A 23,980-nucleotide genomic window follows, 5' to 3' on the forward strand; every position below is an offset into this window, starting at 1 on the left:
TGTTACTCTGGTTTTGTTTCCCTTCTCTTGGAAACTGAAGTTGAGAAATCATAGGACTGACAGTACTTTTTCAGCAATACATCCTTCCTTGTCTGTGATATCTGATCATACATGACAGCTGTATGGTTATCTATGCTCATAGCTTCATTTCCAGTAAAATTTTGCCCTGTGTGCAGCAGCTTTCTCACTACATTTTATCATTAGTCTTCAGTCACAAAGAATTGGAGTGAATTATCACCCACTTCCCATTTGGATCCTTTTTTTTGGTAGCAGAATGGATAACTGGTATATGATTCCCTTTGCCTTATTTGAAGAAGCACTATTACTGAATGTGCATAAAAATCATACACAAGGAAAATTTGAGAATTTTTATTTTCTATAAAAAACATTAATTTTATCAACTAAATAAGATTTCTAAAGTTATAGTTAAATATTCTAAAATCATTTTCATATATTCTGATTAGACCTTGTTTTTGCCTAGGAGTAAGTGTGTCAACATAAGACTCCACAAGCGCAGTAGTTTTGGAAGGAATGACTTCGGGGAAGTGAATGGTAGGAGCGGCTCCTACAAGACGTAAGATATACTCTGCATCATCCGCCAATGTTTCGTATTTTCCTATAATCTGAAATCTTAATATCAGAAGATATATCAATTAGTAAATTAGTATACAGTATATAAACAAGTTTGGTTAAACAAAAAAAAAATCAAAAAGTTTTTTCTATTTTTCCAAATTATACAAACGAGTCCTTTTAATAAGAGTATACAGTATTCATCATACATAAGAGATGGGATTTCATATATTTTAGTCCATCTTCCCCCTCATCTGGAAGACTGAAAATACTTCAATACAAAACTTCATTGTAAAGAAAAGTTACTCTGATTACCAGCAACTACCATGCAGTCGGGCACATAACGGCACGATTCTTGCACTCCAAGAGAGGGGAAGAAAGAAGAGAAGAATGGCCAAACCTAACTTGTGACAACTTTCTTGGACAAGATGCTTCTTATCCTCTGAGGGTGCAAGGTTCTTAGCTTTACCTGTTAAGCAGCTAACATGACAAATTCGTAGATAATTTGTATTTTTCCTAACCATACAAACCTTAGCAATTTAAATAGGGTATTACTTTCGGCGTAGCTGAAATGACGAGCCATTAGATTTTTAACGAGGGTTTACTACCCCCTCGCTAATTAGCGAGGGGGTAGGGGATGGGTAGCTACCTACCCCTCCCCCCCTCACACACCAGTGCATAGTTCACTTTGCTTAGAGGTAGGACTTCCCAGGGGATAGGGCTGGCGGGCAAGTTTGATTAAATAGCTAAGGTTTGTATGGTTACGAAAAATACAAATTATCTACGAATTTGTCACTTGTTCCGTAACCGAAATACTATACAAACCACGCTATTTAAAAAGGGTGACTTAACCCTTAGGAAGGGTGATAAGTCCCAGCCGTTACTGGCTTTTGGCTTTTACCCGGGGACTCAGTATCTGAGTGTGATAGTACTCAAGATAAGGAGTCCCTGCACCTCGCAAGTGCCTTGCTCTTCAAGGACCACGGCCTACGTAAGCTTGTGTGTGAAGGGATGAAGTGTGACTCGTCCTAGGAAGTTCCTTTAGATGGAATTCTAGGTTAGGACGTTCCCAATACCACCTCGTAAGGGTATGGGGACGTGACAGTATCAACTTAATACTAGGAACACAAGGAAACATGGTTTACCTGCAGAGGTTTGAGGTCAGTTGTGCAGAGAACCCAGGATGCTGCTTTCCCCAAGAGAGAGGAGAATGAAGAAAAGAATAAGGGCTAGGCATACCTTTTCATTCATGCAAACCAGGTAACAATGCCCTCAACCTTCTGCTACTTGTCCATTAAGGAGCCTGAGGTTTAAACCAGCTGTTGTGCAGCCACCACAGGGCCGATAGAGAACGTATCGAGCCTCCTGTGGGTAACGTCTTGCAGGTAGTGGGCTGTGAAGGTCGTTTGACGATTCCACACCCCTGCTTGTAGAACCTGCGTCACAGAGTAATTTCTCTTGAATGCCAGGGACGTAGCGATGCCTCTGACATCATGTGCTCCAGGGCAACGTGATGGAGGAGGGTCAGGATTCAGGGAATGATGTATAACCCTGCGAATCCAAGCTGAGATTGTATTCTAAGTGACCCTCCTCTTCGTCCTTCCTGTGCTCACGAATAGTGCTTGCACCCGAGGACGAGCTGCAGCTGTTCTCTTAAGATAGCGCCTCAGACTCCTTACTGGGCATAGTAGGAGATGGTCTGGGTCATCTGTTACAGAACAGAGGCTCGCAATCCGGAAAGAGTCGAACCGAGGGTCCGGATCTCCTTGATTTTGAGTCTTAGCTACAAACTCAGGGACGAATCTGAACGTTACCTCCCCCCATCCCCTTGAATGGGCGATGTCATACGAGAGACCATGAAGTTCGCTAACTCGCTTGGCCGAGGCCAAAGCAAGTAGGAACACCGTCTTCCAAGTCAGGTGGCGATCAGAATCCTGGCGTAATGGTTCGAAAGGAGGTCTCTTAAGAGACCTGAGGACTCGAACCATGTTCCAAGGAGGAGGTCTCACTTCCGACTGAGAGCAGGTAAGTTCATAACTTCGTATGAGTAGAGAAAGTTCCAGGAGGAGGAAATGTCCATTCCTTTGAGCCTGAAGGCAAGACTTAAGGCTGAGCGATAGCCTTTCACTGCCGAGACTGAAAGGCGCATTTCTTCCTGCAAAAACACGAGGAACTCCGCTATTGCTGGTATGGTGGCATCGAGTGGAGAGATACCCCTTCCACGAAACCAACCACAGAAGACTCTCCACTTTGCCTGGTAGACCCCTGCAGATGACTTTCGCAGGTGTCCAGACATGCTTTCAGCAACTTCGTTGCGAAAAGCCTCTCTCTGTGAGGAGATGCTGGATAGTCTCCAAGCGTGAAGCCGCAGCGAAGCTACGGCTTGAAGATGTTGAGTGTGGTTGTCTGAGTAGCTCGTGTCGAGGAGGGAGTTCTCTCGGGAGTTCCGTCAGGAGCTGCAGAAGGTCCGGGAACCACTCTGCGTGATGCCATAGCGGAGCTATCAAGGTCATTGACAGATTGACCAATATTCTGGTCTTGTTGAGTACCCTTCTCATCAGACAGAACGGGGGAAAGGCATAAACGTCGATGTTGTCCCACCGTTGTTGGAAGGCATCTTGCCAGAGTGCCTTGGGATCTGGGACTGGGGAGCAGTACAGCGGAAGCTTGAAATTCAAAGCTGTCGTGAACAGATCCACCGTCGTGGAACCCCACAAAGTCAGGACTTTGTTGGCTATAAGAGGATCCAAAGACCACTCGGTACTCACTATCTGGGATGCTCTGCTCAGACTGTCGGCGAGCACATTCCTTTTGCCTGGAATGAAGCGAGCCGATAGTGGAATCGAGTGGACTTCGGTCCATCTCAGTATCTCTACTGATGGGATAGCTGTTGTGAAAAGGTATCTCCCTGCTTGTTGATGTAAGCCACTACCGTGGTGTTGTCGCTCATCACCACTACGGAGTGACACGCCAGGAACTGTTGGAACTGCTGAAGGGCCAGATATACGGCCTTCATTTCTAGCAGATTTATGTGGAGGCACTTTTCTGATTCTGACCATAGGCCTGAGGCCCTTTGGTTCAGAACGTGGGCCCCCCACCCTTCTTTTGAGGTGTCCGAGAACAGCATCAAATCCGGGGGGAGGACGAGAAGATCCACTCCCTTTCGAAGGTTTTCGTCTGTCACCCACCACTGAAGGTCTGTCCGTTCCGCAGGACCCATAGGGACCAAAACGTCCGGGGAATCGAGACCTTGATTCCACCGGGACTTGAGCCGCCATTGCAGGGATCTCATCCTGAGGCGGCCGTTTGGAACTAGACGGGACAGAGAGGAAAGGTGACCGAGGAGACGTAACCACGATTGGGCTGGGAGTTCTTCTCGTCTGAGGAAAGGATCTGCAACCCTCCTCAGCCTTGCTATCCTGTCGTCTGATGGAAAGGCTTTGTGGAGATTGGTGTCCAAGATCATGCCTATATATACCAGTCGTTGAGTTGGAAGCAGAGAAGACTTCTCGAGATTTACCATGATCCCTAGATCTTGGCAAAGTCCCAGAAGCTTGTCTCGGTGTCGAAGAAGGGTCGACTCCAAGTCTGCTAGGATCAGCCAGTCATCCAGATAGCGGAGGAGACGGATGCCGATCCTGTGTGCCCATGAAGAGATCAGGGTGAACACTCTGGTGAATACCTGAGGTGCTGTGGAGAGACCGAAACACAGCACCTTGAACTGGTAGATCTTGTTGTCTAGGCTGAATCTTAAGTACTTCCTTGAAGACGGATGGATTGGGATCTGGAAGTACGCGTCCTTCAGATCCAGTGTACACATGAAGTCTTGCGGTCTCACTGCAAGTCTGACCGTGTCTGCTGTCTCCATGCATAACGGTGTCTGTCTGACAAACCTGTTCAGAGCTGAAAGGTCGATGACTGGTCTCCAGCCTCCAGACGCCTTCTTTACAAGAAAGAGTCGACTGAAGAAGCCTGGGGAACCGTCGATGACCTCTTGGAGAGCATCCTTCTTTAACATGGTCTGAACTTCTGCCCATAGGGCTAGCCCCTTTGCCGATCCCATGGCATAGGAGCTCAACGACACTAGATTCGCTGTCAGGGGAGGCAGAGATGTTGTGAACAGGACGCGATATCCCTGACTGATCACGGAGACCGTCCAGGAATCGGCCCCGAGTTGCTGCCACCTGATTGCGCAACTTTGAAGGCATCCCCCCACTGGTGGACATGCAGGGGGACTCCCAATCCTAGCGTTTGTGGCCTTGGCCATTCCCTCTAGGATTCCTACCTCCCCTGGAGGACTTTCTGCCTTTCTTGTCTTTGACAGGAAAGGGCTGCTGTTTGGACACCGTCGCCTTTGCTGCCACTGCCGGTTTCGTCGTCTTGGACTGGCGAGGTTGTTGTTGAGGTTCTGGAGGTTTGTAGAGCTTCGATGTGAGAGCCCTAAGGAGGAGACAGTCCTGATTGGATTTCCTCCACCTCTCAGCTGCCTGTTCCACATCTTTCGGCTCAAACAGGGTCTTTCCCAAAAGGGAAGAATGTCTGAGCATGTTGACTTCGACGGCCGGGACCTTCGAATGGAACCTATCTGCCACCGCATCACGTCGTTTCAAGATCGAATTGGCCCACAAGTTCGGGACTTGGTGGGCCAGAAACTCAATGGTGCGGGTGCCCGACAGGAGGAAGGTCTCCAGGGCTTTCCTGGTGCTCTCTTTGGACAGATCGCAGTAGGATGCCCAGAGACCCCAGCCAGACGTCCAGCCACGAAGTAACCTGCATGGCACACTTCGCGACCTTTTCCTGGTTTAGGATCTCTGTCGCCGAGAAAGTCACTTGCCGACTAGAGAGTCTCTCAAGAGGGACTCCCTGGGTAAGCTCTTCCACAGAGTGGTGTAATGGAAGAGCTAAGCAAGACTCCTCCATGATCTCAAAATACCTCCTCTGGTGGAATTGAATGGACACGAGGAGGCAGGAGCAGCTTGTTGCCGGCCGTGGAACGGCTGGAGGAGGCGAGCTCGGAGAGCTGGCCCTCAACCTTATCCCTGGCACTCTTCACCCCTTGGGACCAGGGCAAAGCCGCACTAGCCTTAGAGGGTTTCTGAGTGGCAAAGACTCGGTCCAGGACCGTGTCCTTGCCCTCACGAGGAAGAATCTCAAGATCCGGGAACCCGTTGAGATGCCTCATCAGGGTCAGAACCTGCCAGAAGGCATGCTCTGACTCCTGCTGCTCTCCTCCTTGAGGACTGGCAGCAAAGTCTCCGGCCCCCAAAGGCTCTTTTTGGGGGGGACACGTGGACGTTCTCCGCGGGTCTCGTTGGTTCTGGTCGAATCCTGGAAAAAGACTTCGGGATGGTCTTGGAGTCCTTCGGTTTCCTCCTAGGAGGGATACAGGACACCAATAAAGAAGTCTGAGGGCTCTTCTCTGCCCCAACAAGGGACGATCCTCCTGCTCGAGGTGGGGTTTCTCCCACTGCTGCGATGGGAGAAGTCCTCACCTTGGTAGACTCCCCTGAGGACGGGAAATCCTCGTCCACAGGAGCTGGAGAGAAAGTCTGAGGGGGGGAAGGAGCCTTCTCTATGGATTTCTTAGGAGCCAGCATGACCCTGGGAGAAGTCACCACGATCTCTACTCCTCTTTCCCTTCAGTGGGGTCGGAGCTGCCCTTGGTTTGAGGCCCAACTCAGAGAAAGCCGGCTTGACAGCCTGGATGACAGCTCTAATAAGGGACTCGAACCATGGCTGCTTACTGACAGACGCAGTGTCAAAGACCCTCTCTGGAGGGAAGGGGATCGGGCGATCCTTTGGAGTAGATACTACAACGGGGCCTGCCTGAAATGAAAGGGAAGAAGATTGATGCCTGGACCTATCTGAAGACCTCCTCCCCTCCTCCTGCGAGCGCGCTGCTCTGCGCTTGGGGGGGGGGAACGTGAAGAAGATGACCTAATTGCTCTTGATCCTGAATCCTTGCTCGGGGGCTCTCGCTGCGAAACCCGGTGGGATTCGCGCTGGGGCTCGCACGAAGGAGTAATCCCAGGTTCGCGCATGTGTGCGTGCGCACGGGCGCGCGGAGATGAAGGCGCAGGCGAGGGGGCGCATGGGAGCGAGGGCGCGTAAGCGAGTGCTGGCGCACAGGAGAGCGATGGCGCACAGGCGAGCGATGGCGCACAGGCGAGCGATGGCGCACAGGAGAGCGATGGCGCACAGGCGAGCGATGGCACACAGGTGAGCGATGGCACACAGGCGAGCGATGGCACACAGGTGAGCGACTGCGCACAAGTGAGGGTGTGCGCGGGCGCGCAGGCGATCTATAATGAACAGGCTAATGGGCCCGTGGGTGTGCTGGGGATTGATGGCGCGCAGGAGAAGGTGCGCGCGGGCGCGCAGGAGATCGATGGCGCGCAGGTGCGCGATCTGGCGAAGGCAGAGGGCGCGCAGAAGGACCAGCAGGCGTAGTAGCGCGTGAAGGTGACTGCATGTGGGCGCACAGGAACTCTGAGGCCTCTAGAAGGGCGCACAGTAGGGGCTGAAACATGTGCGCGCGATGGTGCGCAGGCGAGGGCTGACGAGAGGGCGAGGTCCGAGGGTGCGCAGGAGATCGGTGGCGAGAAGGCGAAAGGTGAGACTTCCCTCCTGCGCCCAGATCTGGAGATCGTGGGCGTGTAGGCAAGCGATGGCGCGCAGGTGAGGAGCGCTGGCGAGCTGGAGATCGTGGGCGCGCAGGAGATCGTGGGCGCACAAGGCGCGTATCAGGATCAGGACGTGCAGCTGTGCGCTGGTGAGGGGGAGATCGCTGGCGTACAGGTGAGCGCTGGCGCGCAGGTGAGCACTGACGAGCAGGAGAGCGCTGGCGCTTTGACTTTGCAGCAGGAGATCGCTGGCGCGTTGTTCCTGGCTGGAACGTGGTCTCAGGAACAGCAGGAACAGGAGAGCGCTTGCGCGCAGGAGAGCATGGGCGCACAGGTGATACCTGGCTCTTTAGGGACTTGCTCACAATGTGAGAAAGCCCCTTTTGCCCCGAAGAGACTGATGCCCGTTGGAAAACAGGGTGCGTGGGCACCCACAGCGCGTTAGCAGCCAGGAACGGAGAAGGAAGGTCATCAGGTCTGGCAGGCGCAGGAGATCGTGATCGATCTGCAGAGAGGTCCAGGGATGCAGCTGCAACAGTCACTGCACGGCGAGTAGGATTCTCTGCGAGGGACTGCGAGGGCGAGGAAGCGAAGAGGCGCCTCCTAACTCCCTTGTGAGGAGAAGGAAGGGCTCTGCGGCAAAGAGGAGGATGAGCCTTACGTCGGATACGTCCTCTAGAGGCAGCAGGCAAACCATCGTCAGTCCTCCGAAGAGGAGTCTCTGTTAGTGAACTCCCCCGAGGGGGAGAATCACCTGCAGGAGACACCGTTGGACTTGGTTCCTCTCTCGAAGGATGTTCGGAGGGGGGAACCAAGCCTTCAGCAACATCAGCACCCAAGGCAGAGGTTTGACCCAACTCGCCGGAAGCCTCTGCCACAACAACGTCGACGATAGACAGAGGGTCAACCTCCGCTATCACCGGCGACTATTTGACAGCTGCTCCCAACTGGATGAGGTCAAACAGGGCTTCCCTGGAGGACCCCAAGGAAGCCCAAAGCTGCAACAAATCATCATTAGCAACATTCATAGATAAATCCTCCCCCGGAGGAGGAGGAGGAGGAGCTGCCTCGCTATGGGAGGCAACTCCCTCTCCCGAACCCCGAGGTCGGTCAACACAAGTACAGCCTACGCTTCCACTCGACGGGCTCTCAGGAGAAACCGATCGAGTGGGAGCTTCGGAGGAGGTTCGGGCTATGAAAGAAGAGTCCTTAGAAATTTCCTTCTTCAAAGAAATCCTTGAAGGAGAAAGATCCCGCTTGGACTTCTTCTTTCGGCACTGGGAAAACCTTTCCCACTGGGAGGTAGACCACTCACTACACACTTTATCCTTATCACACCGTTGGCCCCTGCAGAACGGACATAAGGTGTGAGGGTCCGTTTCGACCGCCGACATATATGTACCACAAGGGCGGTCATGTAATCCGGGGCAATTCCGCATAATAGAAGCCAACTTCCAAACACACAAACTGTAAGAAAAAGCAAAAAAAATTAAGGCTGTCAATAAGCGAGGGTGGGAGCAGACACGTCTGTTCATCACCCGAGCCTAAAGTAAAGTGAACTATTCACCGGTGTGTGAGGTGGGGAGGGGTAGCTAGCTACCGCTCCCCTACCCCCTCGCTAACTAGCGAGGGGGTAGCAAACCCTCGTTAAAAATCTAATGGCTCGTCATTTCAGCTACGCCGAAAGTAATACCCTATTTAAATAGCGTGGTTTGTATTTCGGTTACGGAACAACTCACAATTAAGGGTAAAAGTATCCATGGACATACCTTCAAGACATTACAGATGGGTTTTTCGTGAAAGTTGGGGTAGATCCAGTATCTCTTGGCTTTGTGCACTTGAGCCTGGGTTGGGCCTTCCATCTCTTTACTGGATAAGCACGTCTGATCATCTGTTGAAGCCAGATAACTATATCTAGACCTTTTCTCTTTCGTCCTTCACATGGAACTCGGAGTTTTCTTTAGGTAGCTTCGTAGTGCTAGTCTTTTTCTGAAGAGACTGAGAGAAGCTTTTCTCCACAAAGATAAGATGAGGAATATACACTGCATAGAGCAGAAAGGCTCCAACCAAATTAGTATCACTTCTGCAACACCAATTATAGAATAGAAGAGTTAGTAGATCTGGATACCATGTGGCCACTGGGGATCCACCGGGGATATCCTGATGACCAATTTCATCAAGAGTCTGATATGTAATCTGTGAATCAGGCAATTGAATGGAAAGGCTTGTGCGTCCTGGTTCCTAGGGGGTGTTGTGAGGCGTCTTCAAACCCTTCTGATGGATGTCAAACTGGGGAGCAGTATAATGTTAATTTCATGTTCAATCAAGAGGCGAATGAGAGGACTGATGGTGATCCCTGAAGGTGATCCCTGAAGAGCAAGAAGCCTGTCTGCTGCACAAAGATGTTGGGACCATTTAAACCCTACACCGTGCCCAAGCTGGTTAAGCTCTTTTGTTAAAATATTCCTCTTATTTGGAATGTACCTTGCTGACTGCTTTATCACATAGTTGGCTGCACAGGCATAAACCTGCTTTACCAACAAGCAAAGGGACTGTAAAATTGTGCACATTTGTTTGCTGATGTAAGCCACAACAGTAGTTTTGTCGTCCATCATTGCTACCGGATGTTCTATCAAACTCGATAGGAAAACACGGTGCTAGTAGCACTGCTTGCATTTCCTGCAGGTTGACATGCAAGTGCTTTTCTTCCATGGACTACATCCCCAAGGCAGTCTGGTTCCTTCCTTTGAAGGTAAGTTGAGGAGCTTCCCTGATAAAATTTTTGTCATTCAGCCACCAAGTTATATTGTCCCATGCTTTTGGTTTCACTGTAACCTGATTGGGGTACGATCACTGGCTGCTGACCAGTGTTGCTTCAAACACCCTTAGAGTGATATCAAATCTAGGTATCTGTGCGGAAGGAGCTTATCCACAAATGTAAGATTTCCCAGAAGACATTTCCACTGTCAAGCCAGAATCCCGTTCAAGTGGGCCCAACAGCAGACCAAGTGTGAATACTTGGGAGGTAGTAGTCTGAAGCAGAAGTCTTTGAACTGGTCCACTATTCTCTCATGGGAGAAGCGGTGATACTTTCTGTAAGAGCAACGGATTGGTATATGAAAGTACGAATCCTTAAGGTCCATAGCAAGCATGAGGTGGTCTTCACCAAGAAAAGTGGACTGTGAAAGTCTGGAGAACCATCTTGGATGACTTCAAGTGCGTCCTTCTCCAATCACTTTTACCTCTGCTCCTAGGGCCAAAGCTTTCTGCAATCTTGTAGAGTGGGGAGATTGGAATGTCAATGGTATTCAATATGTGAGAAAATCAAGAGTTGGTGAAAGGTACGCAGAATTTATTCCAAATAATTTCCACAACCCAGCTCCTTGCCCCTGGTCATTAACATGCTGCCCAATGGCTTGACAGGCATCTCCCCACAAGTGGCAGCTGGGAGAGGGAAATAGATTTTAGTGTCTCCCTTTTTGCTCTACCAGCCTCTTTAGACTGGCCAGGTTGGGGGCAAAATGGTGGAGCAGTTTCCCCGCCTATCTTTTGAGAAGGAAACAGTTGGAGGTAGCTGGACCCATCTTTAGCGCAAACTTCATTGGTGCGAGGGGTTTTGAAGCTTTCTCTTTCTCGCTACCTTCAAGGGGCGTAAGATCTTAAAGGTAACTGCATGTTGGATCAAGGAGTAATGGCTCACCTTCCTCCATTTCTCCATCATAAACTCCACTTCCATCAGCAGGATGAGGACCATAGACTCCAGCACTGGGGTATTTTCTCAGGCAAAGTGCTTATTCTTGCCCCATTTGTCTGACAAAGCAAGAGACGACTGCATTTTCCTTCCCCTTAAGGACCCAGTTGGGCCACTGGTAAGCAGAATGGTAGGCCAAAACAAAACAGGTCAATGCTTTCACACCTGAGAGGAGTAAGAGTGTATACTTAGGCATCTCAGAGTTTACCAAATCCTGAGTGGAGCAAAGCTTGTGTAACTAGTCTATCCATGCCATAGTAGCACACCTAAGGGCCAAGAACAATGTGCCATCATGATAGTCCTTCCACCGGAGTCCCTGCTGTCAATGCTGCTACTTTTGGATCAATGGCATAGGTGGGTTTGCCGCCTCTGGCATTTAAAACCTTCATTGTCAAAAGAGCATGGAGGGCAGGATATTGCTCAAATAGCTGGAGCATTAATAATTCCTCGGACCTTAGATCTTGAGATTTAACCCGATCTAAAGGTCAGTGAGAAAGAACCAACCATAGTAACTCAGAGAGATGTTTTAGATTCTTGGGCACACTGATCAATGGAGGTCATCATTAACTCAATCGGTGCTGGGTTGGCCTCCCAAAGGTTAATCAAACACATGAATGAGAGCAAGGATCTTGCTTGTGCCAGCAGAGGGCTAGAGTTGACTACCATAGGGTCAAAGCTGTTCTTGGACTTCCCCTTCAAAGGGGAGGGACACGTACCACTAGAAACCTCCTTACACTAGTAGTATTCGTAGACTGGATTGAGAATGGAACTGGAGCAATACTCTGCAGAGTAAGAATAGATTATCAAATGGTGACTGGCTCCCCTTTGAAGACTTGACTACCCCTAGCTCTCATTCCCTCCGAGGCTTATGAAGCACTAGGTATCGTAGTCTCTGAAAGGTGAATGGGAGTGTGGCATCAAGTGGTGCTTTGTGTGACGCAGTACAGTATTGTATCTTGGTGCTCATAGGAACGCCGAGCGGTTCCGAGAAGTCGCCTGTTCTGATTTCCTATCGCATGATGTTGGAAGGTCTCAACATGTACATGGTTGAATCTTGTGTTGTAGGCCAGTCTCGGCTTGTGGGAAAATCTCGGCATTAAAAGATCTCTACGTGTGGACAGAGTACTGTATAAGGATAAAAATCGCAACTAATAATCTGGTTCTCTGGTGACATGAAAGACATAATCCCACAATGGAATTGCAAAAGGTTTCCACTCCCGCGGTGATCATCACACAGACGGCTGACAAAGGGTTTGATCATGAGGAGACCAAGTATGGATTTCTCTTCCACCACAAGTGGAACTTCATTATTTTCGGGGGCTAAAGTCTTCTTAGGGGGTTGGGCAGCTAATGCCGTTTTTTAAGGGCAGACTTTGACATTCATACCACTTAATAAGTTGACTTAGGACATCTCCAAACTGCATAGGACTTTTGCCTGACCTTCGTTTCGTGATGACAGGGAAATTTATCCTGAAAATGGGTTTTAAAAATTCTATCTTGAGGACTTGTGATGTCATCACGGTGAAAAAAGTGGTCGTAAAAGTCGAACAGTCGTAAGTCGACGACTACTTGTAGTCCAGTCTATTAGACTACTCCATTGTTGGAGAATTCACCTGTATCCTCAAGGAATATGGAAGAAAATATTGCAAGATTTCCAGAGCACACTACGAAGTCAATCGTTCACACTGGATGGAATTCAATACAGTAATCATTGGAAACACACTCACTCTTATCACACTCACCATCAAGGAAGAGCTTATCATGCTTGCGTGCATCTAAACAGCTGCACTCATCGCAATCACCTATACACGTGTGGTTATCACGTTCATGCTTTCACTGTGTTTTCAAGAATACAAGCAGCAATCTCACTCTCCCCTTAGCACACCTACTCGCTTCTTCAAATATGCAAACTCTGGCAAGGGAGGAATCATCTCCTCGTAACTCACGCTCCAATGTACGCACATTCCCATGCTCGCTCAAGTGCATGCCAAGATGTGGGCTCTCCAGCATAGAAACACACTCATTGGATAGCTGCCCTTCATATAATATGCAAGCTATGATATGCCAGCTTCATATGATAGACTCTCTTCATGACCGGCGCTTATCTGGGCATGCACTTCTCTAGAAAGAAGCGCACTCCCGAGCATAAGCACTGTTCCACCTTTGGAATATCACCTTTGTGCACAATCGGTTCTTTTGAAAGTCAAGGGAACATGGGGAAGCATTGCAAGACCTGGTGAAAGAAGGCAAAACTGCCACTTATAGATACTTAGAGCTTTCCTGGTTGAACTGGCCAAAGAAGTGATTAACAGCATTAACATCACCTTAGAGGCCTAAGAAAACTAAAATCATGTAGGTCCTTTAGAATACCTCCAGCGCTTGCTCATCAGAGGTTCTACGTTCCCGAGGGATCGAATCCTTCTCCATAACCACAAGATGTGGCTATCCCATCACTGACTCCTGGTACCTTGGTAGAGAGATTAGAGACCAAGAGCACAATTTTTCCTCATTTGAATCAGGTGTCATGGAAGCCACCTCCATGGCCGGGTTACAAGCAAATATTTACCTTGGAAATAATCCATTTCCTTGTATAAAAATTAACAGATTTATCTTGGTAAGTTGGTATTTTTTTATTGCTACTATACAGTATCCATTTTAAATAATAGAATATATTAAAAAAGCTTTTAATATCTGTTGAGTTCATATAATTTGTCTGGTGACATACTTCTGGCAGAGTCACAGAAAATGAGTGGGCAAGTCGAGTGATTCCCTTTTAATAGGCTATTATGATTAATATTAATATTCCCATAATTGAAATACAGTATCAGGTAACAATACAAAGTATTTCATGGGTCTGTATCGGTTGTTATAAATACTACTTAGTGCAAATTTAACTCTAAAACTAGGATAGAATCTTGTATTTTACGTGGTTTCATTTTCATATGTTTCATCTCTGACAGTAGATCGACACTTATCTAATGAAACTATATAATAAGGACAAATATTTTCTTAAAAGTAATATATTTTCTTTTAAATAATCAAAATGAAATACTTCTGCTAGGTAAGTTTTATTTCTTGTAAGAAAAAAAAGCTTGGTTTTACATATTTTGCAAGTGATTCTTTCATCACACGTTTGGTGACGTCATATTTCTGGCAGAAGAAGAGTCAAATTGAGTGATTTCCTATTAATTTATTACCAAGTAATCTGATTCTCATTGGCAAAAAATAGAGTAACGATGCCAAATACTTTCAGTGGTCTGTATTAGTTATGAATATCCTACAGTACTATTTACCGTAAACTTATGAAAAGAATTGCTGTATGTCTGGTGACGTCATATTTCTGGCGAAAGGCGAGTGCCAAATCGAGTGATTTCCGTTCAATACTTTATCAAGTAATAATAGTACAGTATTCTCATTAAAGAAACAGTAATATGATACCAAATATTTCTAATGTTTAAAGAAAAATACTGTACATAGAGAGAGAGAACATATTCCTATGATAACTAATAATAAAGACTATAAACAAACTGATGAAAACTATGATATCCTATAACATATTCAGGATGATATAATATTCATTATTAAGATATTTTGAATAACGTAGGAAATTATACAAACAATACAGTACTCGTTATTCGTATGTGCGCATAATTGCAATTTAGTAGCGTGACCTTGAGATCAGCTGATAACTATCAAACATAAAACGAAAAGCAATTGTTGATTATTGAAATGCCTCCAAAACTGAAAAATAGAATACAAATACAGTACACCCCCGGGGTACGGCGACCCCAGCTTACGTATTTTTCACGTTAAGGTGTGGAATACGATGTTTTTTCGTCCCCTCGTTACGACATTTTCCCCACCTTACGGCATCGAATTCCAAAACTCAAACTTGGCGGTTTTTACGCGTACGACTGTGCGAGTCACTAGCTTACCACCAAGCTCATACGTCACTGCATACGTCACTAAGAAGCTGGTCTGCTATTGGTCGGCGTCACGGCGTCACTAAGATGCCGATACGCTATTGGCTGAAATCCCTCCCACAATGCCTGAGAGAGATACTGCCTCTCTCTCTCTCTCTTTGTTATACCCGCGCTCAGTTCAGAATCTCGTGTGCGTTTCGAAAAGACAATCTCGTGTGAGTGCTTGCGATATCCTATTTTTTGTGCATTTTAGTGCTTAATTATAACTTTAATTTGTTAGCCATGGGTTCCAAGATTGCTAGTGATGTTAAAGGGAGAAGTAAGATGATGATTACTATGGAAACGAAGCTGGAGATCATAAAGAAATATGAAGAAGGCATGCGCATAGTTACCCTCGCTAGTATATATGGCCATAACCAGTCTACGATTGGTACAATTATCAAGAATAAGGAAGCCATTAAAGCAAGTAAGTCTTCTAAAGGCATGACTGTCCTTGCCAGTGGAAGGACCTCAATCAACGACGAGATGGACAGACTCCTTCTCCTATGGATTAAAGAGGAGGAAATCGCTGGTGATACACTCACGCAATCGGTAATTTCGCAGCAAGCCCCCCAAGAGTTCAAGGCTTCTCATGGGTGGTTTGATCGTTTTAGGAAGAGGACTAGTATTCACTCAGTCGTCAGGCATGGAGAGGCGGCCAGTTCTGACAAGAAAGCAGCAGAAGAATTCCTCAAGAAGTTTGAGAAAGTAATTTCTAGAGAAGGCTACATTCCTCAGCAAGTGTTTAACTGTGCTGAAACTGGCCTTTTCTAGAAGAAAATGCCCCGCCGTACATATATCACAGCTGAAGAAAGGAAACTTCCTGGCCATAAACTGAAGGACAGACTTACCCTCGCATTTTGTGCAAATGCCAGTGGGGACTTAAAAGCCCCTACTGGTATACCACTCAGAGAATCCTCGTGCCTTCAAGGCACAAAATATCACGAAGGAGAGGCTCTCGGTATTTTGGAAGTCTAATGCCAAGGCCTGGGTCACGAGGACCATATTTATTGAGTGGGTAAACGTCTGCTTCGGTCCTGCTGTCAAGAACTTTTTAGAAGAGAACAATCTTCGTCTCAAATGTCTCCTGGTACTGGCCAATGCCCCTGCTCACCCTCCTGGCCTCTAGGACATCATTCATCCTGACTTCTCCTTCATCAAGTTCTCTATCTGCCACCGAACACCACCCCTCTCCTCCAGCCTATGGACCAACAAGTGATTGCCAACTTTAAGAAGCTTTACACGAAGCATCTGTTCAAAAGATGCTTCGAAGTGACTGAAAGCACTCAACTCGCTCTCCGTGAATTTTGAAAGGGGCATTTTGACATCGATCAGTGCCTGAAGATGATCGACAAAGCTTGGAATGAGGTTTCACGGCGCACCTTGAACTCCTCATGAAAGAAACTGTGGCCAGCTGTTGTGGCAGAACGAGACTTCGAAGGTTTCAATCCCTCAACCGAAGACGACGCCGTTGATGATCCTGCCCCTGAGGGTGATGTTGAGGAAATAATTTCAATCGGGAGGGCCATGGGGCTTGTTGTCGATGAGGCTGACGTCCAAAACCTTATCGAGGAGCACAGGGAGGAGCTTACGACTGAAGACGTGAAGGAGTTGGAGTCAATGCAGTTGTCCATCATTCAAAAAGAGCACAGCTCTAATGGTGGCGAGGACGGGGGGGAGACTGAAGAAACAACATCGGCAGAAATAAGGGAAGCTATCGGTTGGTATGAAAACCTTACGAGTTTCATTGAAAATAAACACCCAGAAAAACTTCACACAAGTCGTCTTATGGAGAGTGTTAATGACAAGTGTATGAGTCTATTAGAAATATGTTGATGAATCGTCAGAAACAGGCTTCTTTGGATAGATATTTCTCCAAAAGAGAAGTGTCAGAAAGCAAAGATGATAATGATGATTCTATCAAAAAAGCTAAAAAAAGAGAGTAATTTTTTAAGTTCTGAAAAAAAAAATCATAAAAAAAAATTTCAAAAGACAAAAATAAAAAAAAGTATTTTTAATTTTAAGTGTTTAATAGTAAGAATAAATTTATTATTAAGTGTACATAACATGATTAGCATTGATACGTTTTTATATCTACCGTCTCCTCCCCCCTCTGCCTCCACCCACTACCAGCTCAAGTCACGTCACTCCAAATGTAAATAAAATTTAATTTTTCCTTTACAGTACTGTACAGTATTTGTATATATTTCTTTTTAATCCTGTAATGTTACTATATTCAATTATATACTGTACAGTACATGTATATTATATATAAGTATACTGTAGTACAGTGCTTACTATACTATTTTGTTACTAATTTTTAATGTTTTTACCTGGGGTTTTGCACGCATTAGCTATTCTATTGCCCGCCATACAACATTTTCACCATACGATACCAACTCCGGAACGGATTAATGTCGTATGGCGGGGGCCTACTGTATGCTTTAATAAATCACAATTAAACACAATGTCTAATGAAATATCAAGACTTAATAATGAACTAAAAATTAAATCGTGTATGAAGATTTTAAAAATGAACTACCCATACACACACAGAAAGAGAGAATTGTATTCCTATGATAAATAATAATAATGGCTATAAAAGATTTGTATGAAAACTATATCCCATAACATATTGGTACAGTACTGATGTAATATTCATCATCAAGATTTTTTGAATAAGTTAAGAAATTACAGAGTATAAACGATACTCCTAGCTATTCATATGTACACATTCTCTCGATACAGTAATGGGGCCTTGGGATCAGCTGATCACAACCAATTTAGAAAAAAAAAAAAAAGTCAGAATTGTTGATCGTTAAAATGCTTCCAAAATCAATTACAAAAATGTTTTAATAAAGTATATGATATTCAATGAACCAACAAAAATAATAATACACAGTAAGAAAATACTAATACAGTAAAATACGACCAAGACAATTACAATACAAACGTTCCTACAGAAACTTCACTTTTAAGTTCAACTTATGTCCAGATCGAGTTAAGTGATTTGTCTCTACATCCCTATCTCGATTGTAAGTCGACGACTACCTGTATTTGAGGAAGGGGTGTGAGTTTACTTTCTCTTCAAAATTGTCGTCATTGGTACTGTATCTCTGTTGTCTATGGTCCTGTGGCTAATTATTATTATTACTATTATTATTACTTACTAAGCTACAACCCTAGTTGACAAAGCAGAATGTTATAAGCCCAAGGGCTCCAACAGGGAAATTAGTACAGTGAGATAAGGAAATAAACTACAAGAGAAGTTTAAGAACAACAACAACATTAAAATAAATCTTTTACATATACTGTAAACTATAAAAACTTCAAATAAGATAGAATAGTGTGCTCAAATGTACCCTCAAGCAAGAGGCAACTGTCGTCTGTTGTGAGCGGTCCTGAGACTACCGACACGGAGGATGGTTCTATATCAGGTATAAAATAAGCCTGCTCAACAGGTAGAAAAGCTTCCTGCTTATTACTCAGGGCTTGTTGTAATTTGCGAGTCGATGAGGCACCGTCTGTGCTTAAGGAGGTCACATTGTCTCAAGGCAATTTCCTAAGCATCCTGAGGAATTTCTAGTGGCCTATTAAGTGGATAAGTGCAAGATACCGCTACTTTACCTGTGGAGGCCACTTTTGCCAATTCTTTTATTATTTTCCCAAAGACAATATCACTATCTTCGTCATCATTCTTTGTTTACTTGATGGAGAGTCTGTAGTCAGATTACCAGGAGGATGAAGGGGTACGACAGATTTCCTCAATTTTGAACCAAACAGTGATTGAGCCCATTTAGGGTTCTTCCGTTTCTTTTCATATTCTATCCACTGTGCTGATAGCCAAATTCTGCAATTGTTGCAGGAGGAAGACTGAGAACAATCATGCCCTTTGAAAGAGGTGCATTACAAATGGGGATCCACATTAACCCTTCTAATGAAGGTGCCACACTTTAGTCTGGTAACTCCAGAGCAGGAAAGCATGTCTGCCAGTGGTTTCTCCATCATCACACACTTTCATTCCAAAGAGAAATAAGAAAAAGATTAAATAGCCAAAGTACAAATACAAAGAGTACGTTTGTACATCTTGGCAGCTAAAGTCAAAGTGGCATTTCAATGTACTGGCGAGGGGACAGGGTTTCCCCCGCCACCTGCCAATAATCCCTGACACACATTAAAATTCCTACGGCCTACCTCCAGTCAAGCTGAAATCCTACTCCTATTAAAGTACAGGGGTTTGTATTTGTGTAAGAACAAATAACAATTCTAGAAAATACGCTAGTGGGAATAGGGTTGGGATAAAACAAAAACCTTTTAATACACTTTGCAGTTGCTTTGATTAAAGCCCATAGCAGTAGAACTCGAAGGGCTTCTTCCAAGGGATCTCATCTCAGTCTTGTTGCCTCAGTAAGTCTACATCAAAAGAAGCTATTAACCAAAACATAACTGCAAATCCAAAATATGAATGTATGTTTAGAATTACTTCATCTGTCAGACAAAAGAATGTAAACCTGAGAGAATTAATAGGATACATATATAGGCATAATTATAAATGATTAATGGGGTTGTATAAACATTGTTCGCTCATCCAATCGATATCTTGGGAAAAAAATAGAAAAGAAATGTCATTAAGGTATCATCAACCAATAATTTCAAACACTGGTCCACCGAATTTTAACTTAATCCATCAAGTCTTATTAGTATACTTTTAGTATCCCACTACATAATATGCAACAAAATCAAACTTTTGATAAGAAATTAACCCAAGTTGAATCACTTTTGTTCCATTAGTTAAATCCTTGGATGATATAATTATAGTTAAAAAATAACTTCCTCAAAATTATCAACCTAAGACAGAGCATCAACTACAAATAATGGTAGCTTACCTGACTAAACATGGATGACACATATTTGATACAGGTGCCCAGTGTTCATTTAAAAATTCTGATTTTGTATCCATTAAGTATGAGATAAATTCTGAGAATTTTACACCATCACCTGTTTCTGGTACATCCTCTGGCTCAATGCCCACACGATATTTCTTGATAATTTTAACCCCAAAACGCTTCTTGAAGTAAGCAGATGAAGTATAATTCTTTTCAAATTTATTTCTAAAGGCTGAAACAACTCTTTCTATTGGATGACGAACAAAAAGGAATTTTCTGTAAGTTTGAAGCCTATGACGGATACCATCAGGCTGAAATAAAAGAAAATAATTATTTTACCTTATCATACCACATATTAAGTAAAAAAGCAAGCATAACAGAATGCAATTCTAATTTTCCTGGACACTGCATGCCCTAAGAGTACAGGTAGTTGTTGGCTTATGATTGAGATAGAGGCCGAGAAATGGGTCGTAACTCCATCTGGACGTATGTCGAACTTAAAATGTGAATTTTGCATAGATTTATTATGCTGTGTCATGATACTGTAATCATCATTGTCATTTTATCAATATTTTCTTCCTGTATATCATTATTTCATTTTCTTGGTTCATAGGATATCATATGCTTTATCAAAGCATGTTTGTATTCTATTTAACAATTTGGAAGCATTTTAACAATCAATTACCGACTTTTTTTGTTTACGTTTGGTTATGATCAGGTGATCCCAAGATCCCGCTACCATATCGAGAGAATCCACACAGGAATAACAAGGAGTTTCGTTTGGATAATTTCTTAACTTATCAAATTATCTTCATAATGAATACAGTATTACATCAGCACCAATATATTATAGGATATCAGTTTACATACTGCTCGTTCATAGCCATTGTTATTAGTTATCATATGAATACGTTCTCTTTTCTCTCACTCTCTGTACGGGTAGTTCATTTAATGCTTCATACTGTATTTCCAATTTTTATTGAATTATTAAATCTTCATATTTATTTAGCCATTATTGGATTTAATTGTGCTTTATTGAAGCATTTTTGTATTCTATTTCTCAATTTCAGGAGTATTTTAACAATCCACAATTACTGACTTTTTCTTTTGTTTCCTTTTGGTTGGGATAATCTGATCTCAAGGACCTGCTAGCTATTGAGAAATGTGCACATACGAATAAAAATTTAGTATCGTTTATATTTCTTGGGTTATTCAAATTATCTTCATAATATTACATCAGCACCAATATGTTAAAGGATATACAGTAGTTTTCATACAGTTTGTTTATAACCATTATTATTACATTACCACCAATATGCTATAGGATATCTATCTATATCTATCCATATCTCTATCTATATTTATCTATCTGTTTATATCTATCTATCTATCAATCTATATCATATATATATATATATATATATATATATATATATATATATATATATATATATATATATATATATATATATATATATATATATATATATATATATATCTATATATCTATATCTATATATCTATCTATATCTATATCTATCTATCTATATCTATCTATCTATCTATCTATCTATATATATATATACAGTACTGTGTATGTCTATATATTTATATATATGTACATGTATATATATTTATATATAATCTCAAAAAATTAATGATAAAATTAGAGCACTAGGCATCATTGACGAGCTAGCTGAATGGATCGAAGATTGGCTAACAAACAGAAAACAGAGAGTTGTAATGAATGGAGAAGCATCAGAGTGGGCAGCTGTTACAGGTGGAGTACCTCAAGGATCCGTCCTTGGTCCATTGCTATTGCTGATCTACAGTAACGACATAGATTTAGTATTAACTAGTTGAATAGCCAAATTTGCCGACAATACTAAACAAGGCATAAATGCTGCGGACTTGGAAGACGTAGAAGCCTTAAGATAGGAGCTAATGAAGCTAGAATGATACAGAAAATGGCAAATGCCTTTCAACTGTGGGAAATGGAAAGTCATGCACAGAGGTTGTAGTAACCCACAATCAGATTACTCACTGCTGGGTAATGAAATAGAAAGAGTGGACCAGGAGGAAGGTCTTGGTATTATTATCAGCAGAATTTGAAGTTCATCAAACAAAGCATAAAAGCTGAAAAGAAAGCACAAAAACTAATAGGCTATATAAAGAGGCAATTCAAATACAGAAACAGAGACACTGTACTCCAGCTGTACACATCACTAGTAAGACTCCATCTACAATATAGAGTCCAATTCTGGGCTCCAAGTATTCAGGAGGATAGATAGACTGTAAGCAGTACAAACTAGGGTCACCAAACTAGTTCCAACACTAAGGCAATTTGGATATAGATGGAGGATGGAATGTTTAATCTTATTTGATCTACAAACTCGACAACTAGGGGGACAATTAATAAAGGCATTAAAAATTCTTAAAGGAATACTAAATGTGAATTACAACAATCTATTCACACTTAGCATAAATCAGTCCATAGGTAACTGATACAAACTGGAATTGAAAAGATACAACACCACTCAGCGTAGTAATTTCTTTACATACAAAATAGCAAATACTTGGAATAGACTTCTAGCAGATGTAGTAAACAGTAACACGGTAAACGATTTCAAGAATATTTAGACAAGATCATAAGAACTCTAAAAGGTTAAACTAAATCACTCTACCAAAGAGCAAATGGAGTCTCCACAGATGGACTAGTCTTTGAGACATCCAAAATCCTAGTCTCTCTCACACTAACTCTGTATTTTATCTAACTTTTTAGTTCTTGTTATCATTACTTGGATGTTTCGATTATGGGAGTACTAATATCATTTGTTAACCCAACGAAAGGAGATCCCTCTATTTGCCAGCTTGCCCTCTGTCAGAAATATGATGTCCCCAGAATTACTTACTGTTCTGTACTTCTTTTCTTAAATTTATGGTCAGTACAGCAGTTCACTTTAATAACTAATGCAGACCACCGAAACACTTGGCATCTTTACTCAATGTTTCGATGATGGGAATAAGATTACTCGGTAATGCATCAAAAGGAAATCACTTGGCTTGTCAGCTCGCTTTCCGCCAAAAATATGACGTCATGACAAAGAATGACTTGCAAAATACGTAAACCACTTTCTGTTTTCTTGCAAGAAATATAAAAGAAAATGCTAACATACCACGCAAAATTATTTTATTTTTATGTCAAAGAAAATATATAATTTCCACGAAAATATTTGTCCTATTATTGTACTTTCATTAGATAAATATCAATCTACTATCAGAATAGTAACAAATAAAACTAGCTTTCAGTCAAATTTATGCTAAATAAACTCCTAGCAATCAATGCAGACCCATGAACTACAGTACTTTGTATTGTTACTCGACATTTTGATTATGGGAATACTGTACTAATATTACTTGGTACCCTATTGAAAGGAAATCGCTCACTTTACCAGCTCGCGTTCTGCCTGAAATATAACGTCGCCAGACAAACAATATGAACCTGACAAATATTAAAACTTTTCTTAATGTATTTCTTGTTTAAAGTGAACACTGTATATTATCAATAAAAGAAAATACCAACTTGCCAAGAGAGATTAGTTCAATTTTGTAAAAGAAAATAGATTATTTCTAAGGACATATTTGTCCTATTAGTGTACTATTTCCAACAGACTTTTGACATCATAACCGTAAAAATGGGCGCAAAGTTGAACAGTCATAAATCGCCTAAGTCGTGAGTCGACGACTACTTGTACGTACTTAAAAGTATATTTAAAACCTAACAAGTACAGTATAATAAACACTTTTAGATAAATTTGTTCTACAAAATTATTTCTTTATAACATGCAAGTCTAACACTAACCAATTTCAAAATTGTAAATTTTAATATGAATTGATAATCAAATTGCATCTATGATATATGTGTACAGTACTAACAAGCAGTAAAGGATTAATGTTGGGACACCTTATCCAAAGAATGAAATAATTTACAATTTTTCAAAAGTGAACAGTGAAAACTAATTCACAAGTATATAAGAGTTGGAGTTAACAAAATAAATTAAAAGATTAAGGTAATTGCCGAGTGGAAGGATTTCAGCGGTAAAATAGCTAGTCGCCAGTAACTGTACCACAGCCTATTTTACCGATTCTGTCTGATAGGTTTGGTGGGGGATTGATTGATTGAGTTTT

General features: G+C 43.1%; 1 protein-coding gene across 3 annotated transcripts in view; it reads right to left on the bottom strand.

Moving 5' to 3' along the window:
- Positions 1-354: 354 nt before the first annotated feature.
- LOC137640064 (carbohydrate sulfotransferase 11-like) overlaps positions 355-23,980 on the bottom strand; it is a 102,464-nt gene continuing 78,838 nt past the window's right edge. For all 3 annotated transcript variants that reach the window (XM_068372492.1, XM_068372493.1, XM_068372494.1), the window contains exons 5-6: positions 19,793-20,103; positions 355-630 (exon numbers count right to left, since the gene is read on the bottom strand). In XM_068372492.1, coding sequence (XP_068228593.1) covers positions 402-630; positions 19,793-20,103 — 540 coding nt within the window. In that variant the 3' untranslated portion in view covers positions 355-401. The remainder of the gene's footprint in view (positions 631-19,792; positions 20,104-23,980) is intronic.

This window comes from Palaemon carinicauda, chromosome 4, assembly GCF_036898095.1.
Source record: "Palaemon carinicauda isolate YSFRI2023 chromosome 4, ASM3689809v2, whole genome shotgun sequence".
Classification (NCBI taxonomy): Eukaryota; Metazoa; Arthropoda; class Malacostraca; order Decapoda; family Palaemonidae; genus Palaemon; species Palaemon carinicauda.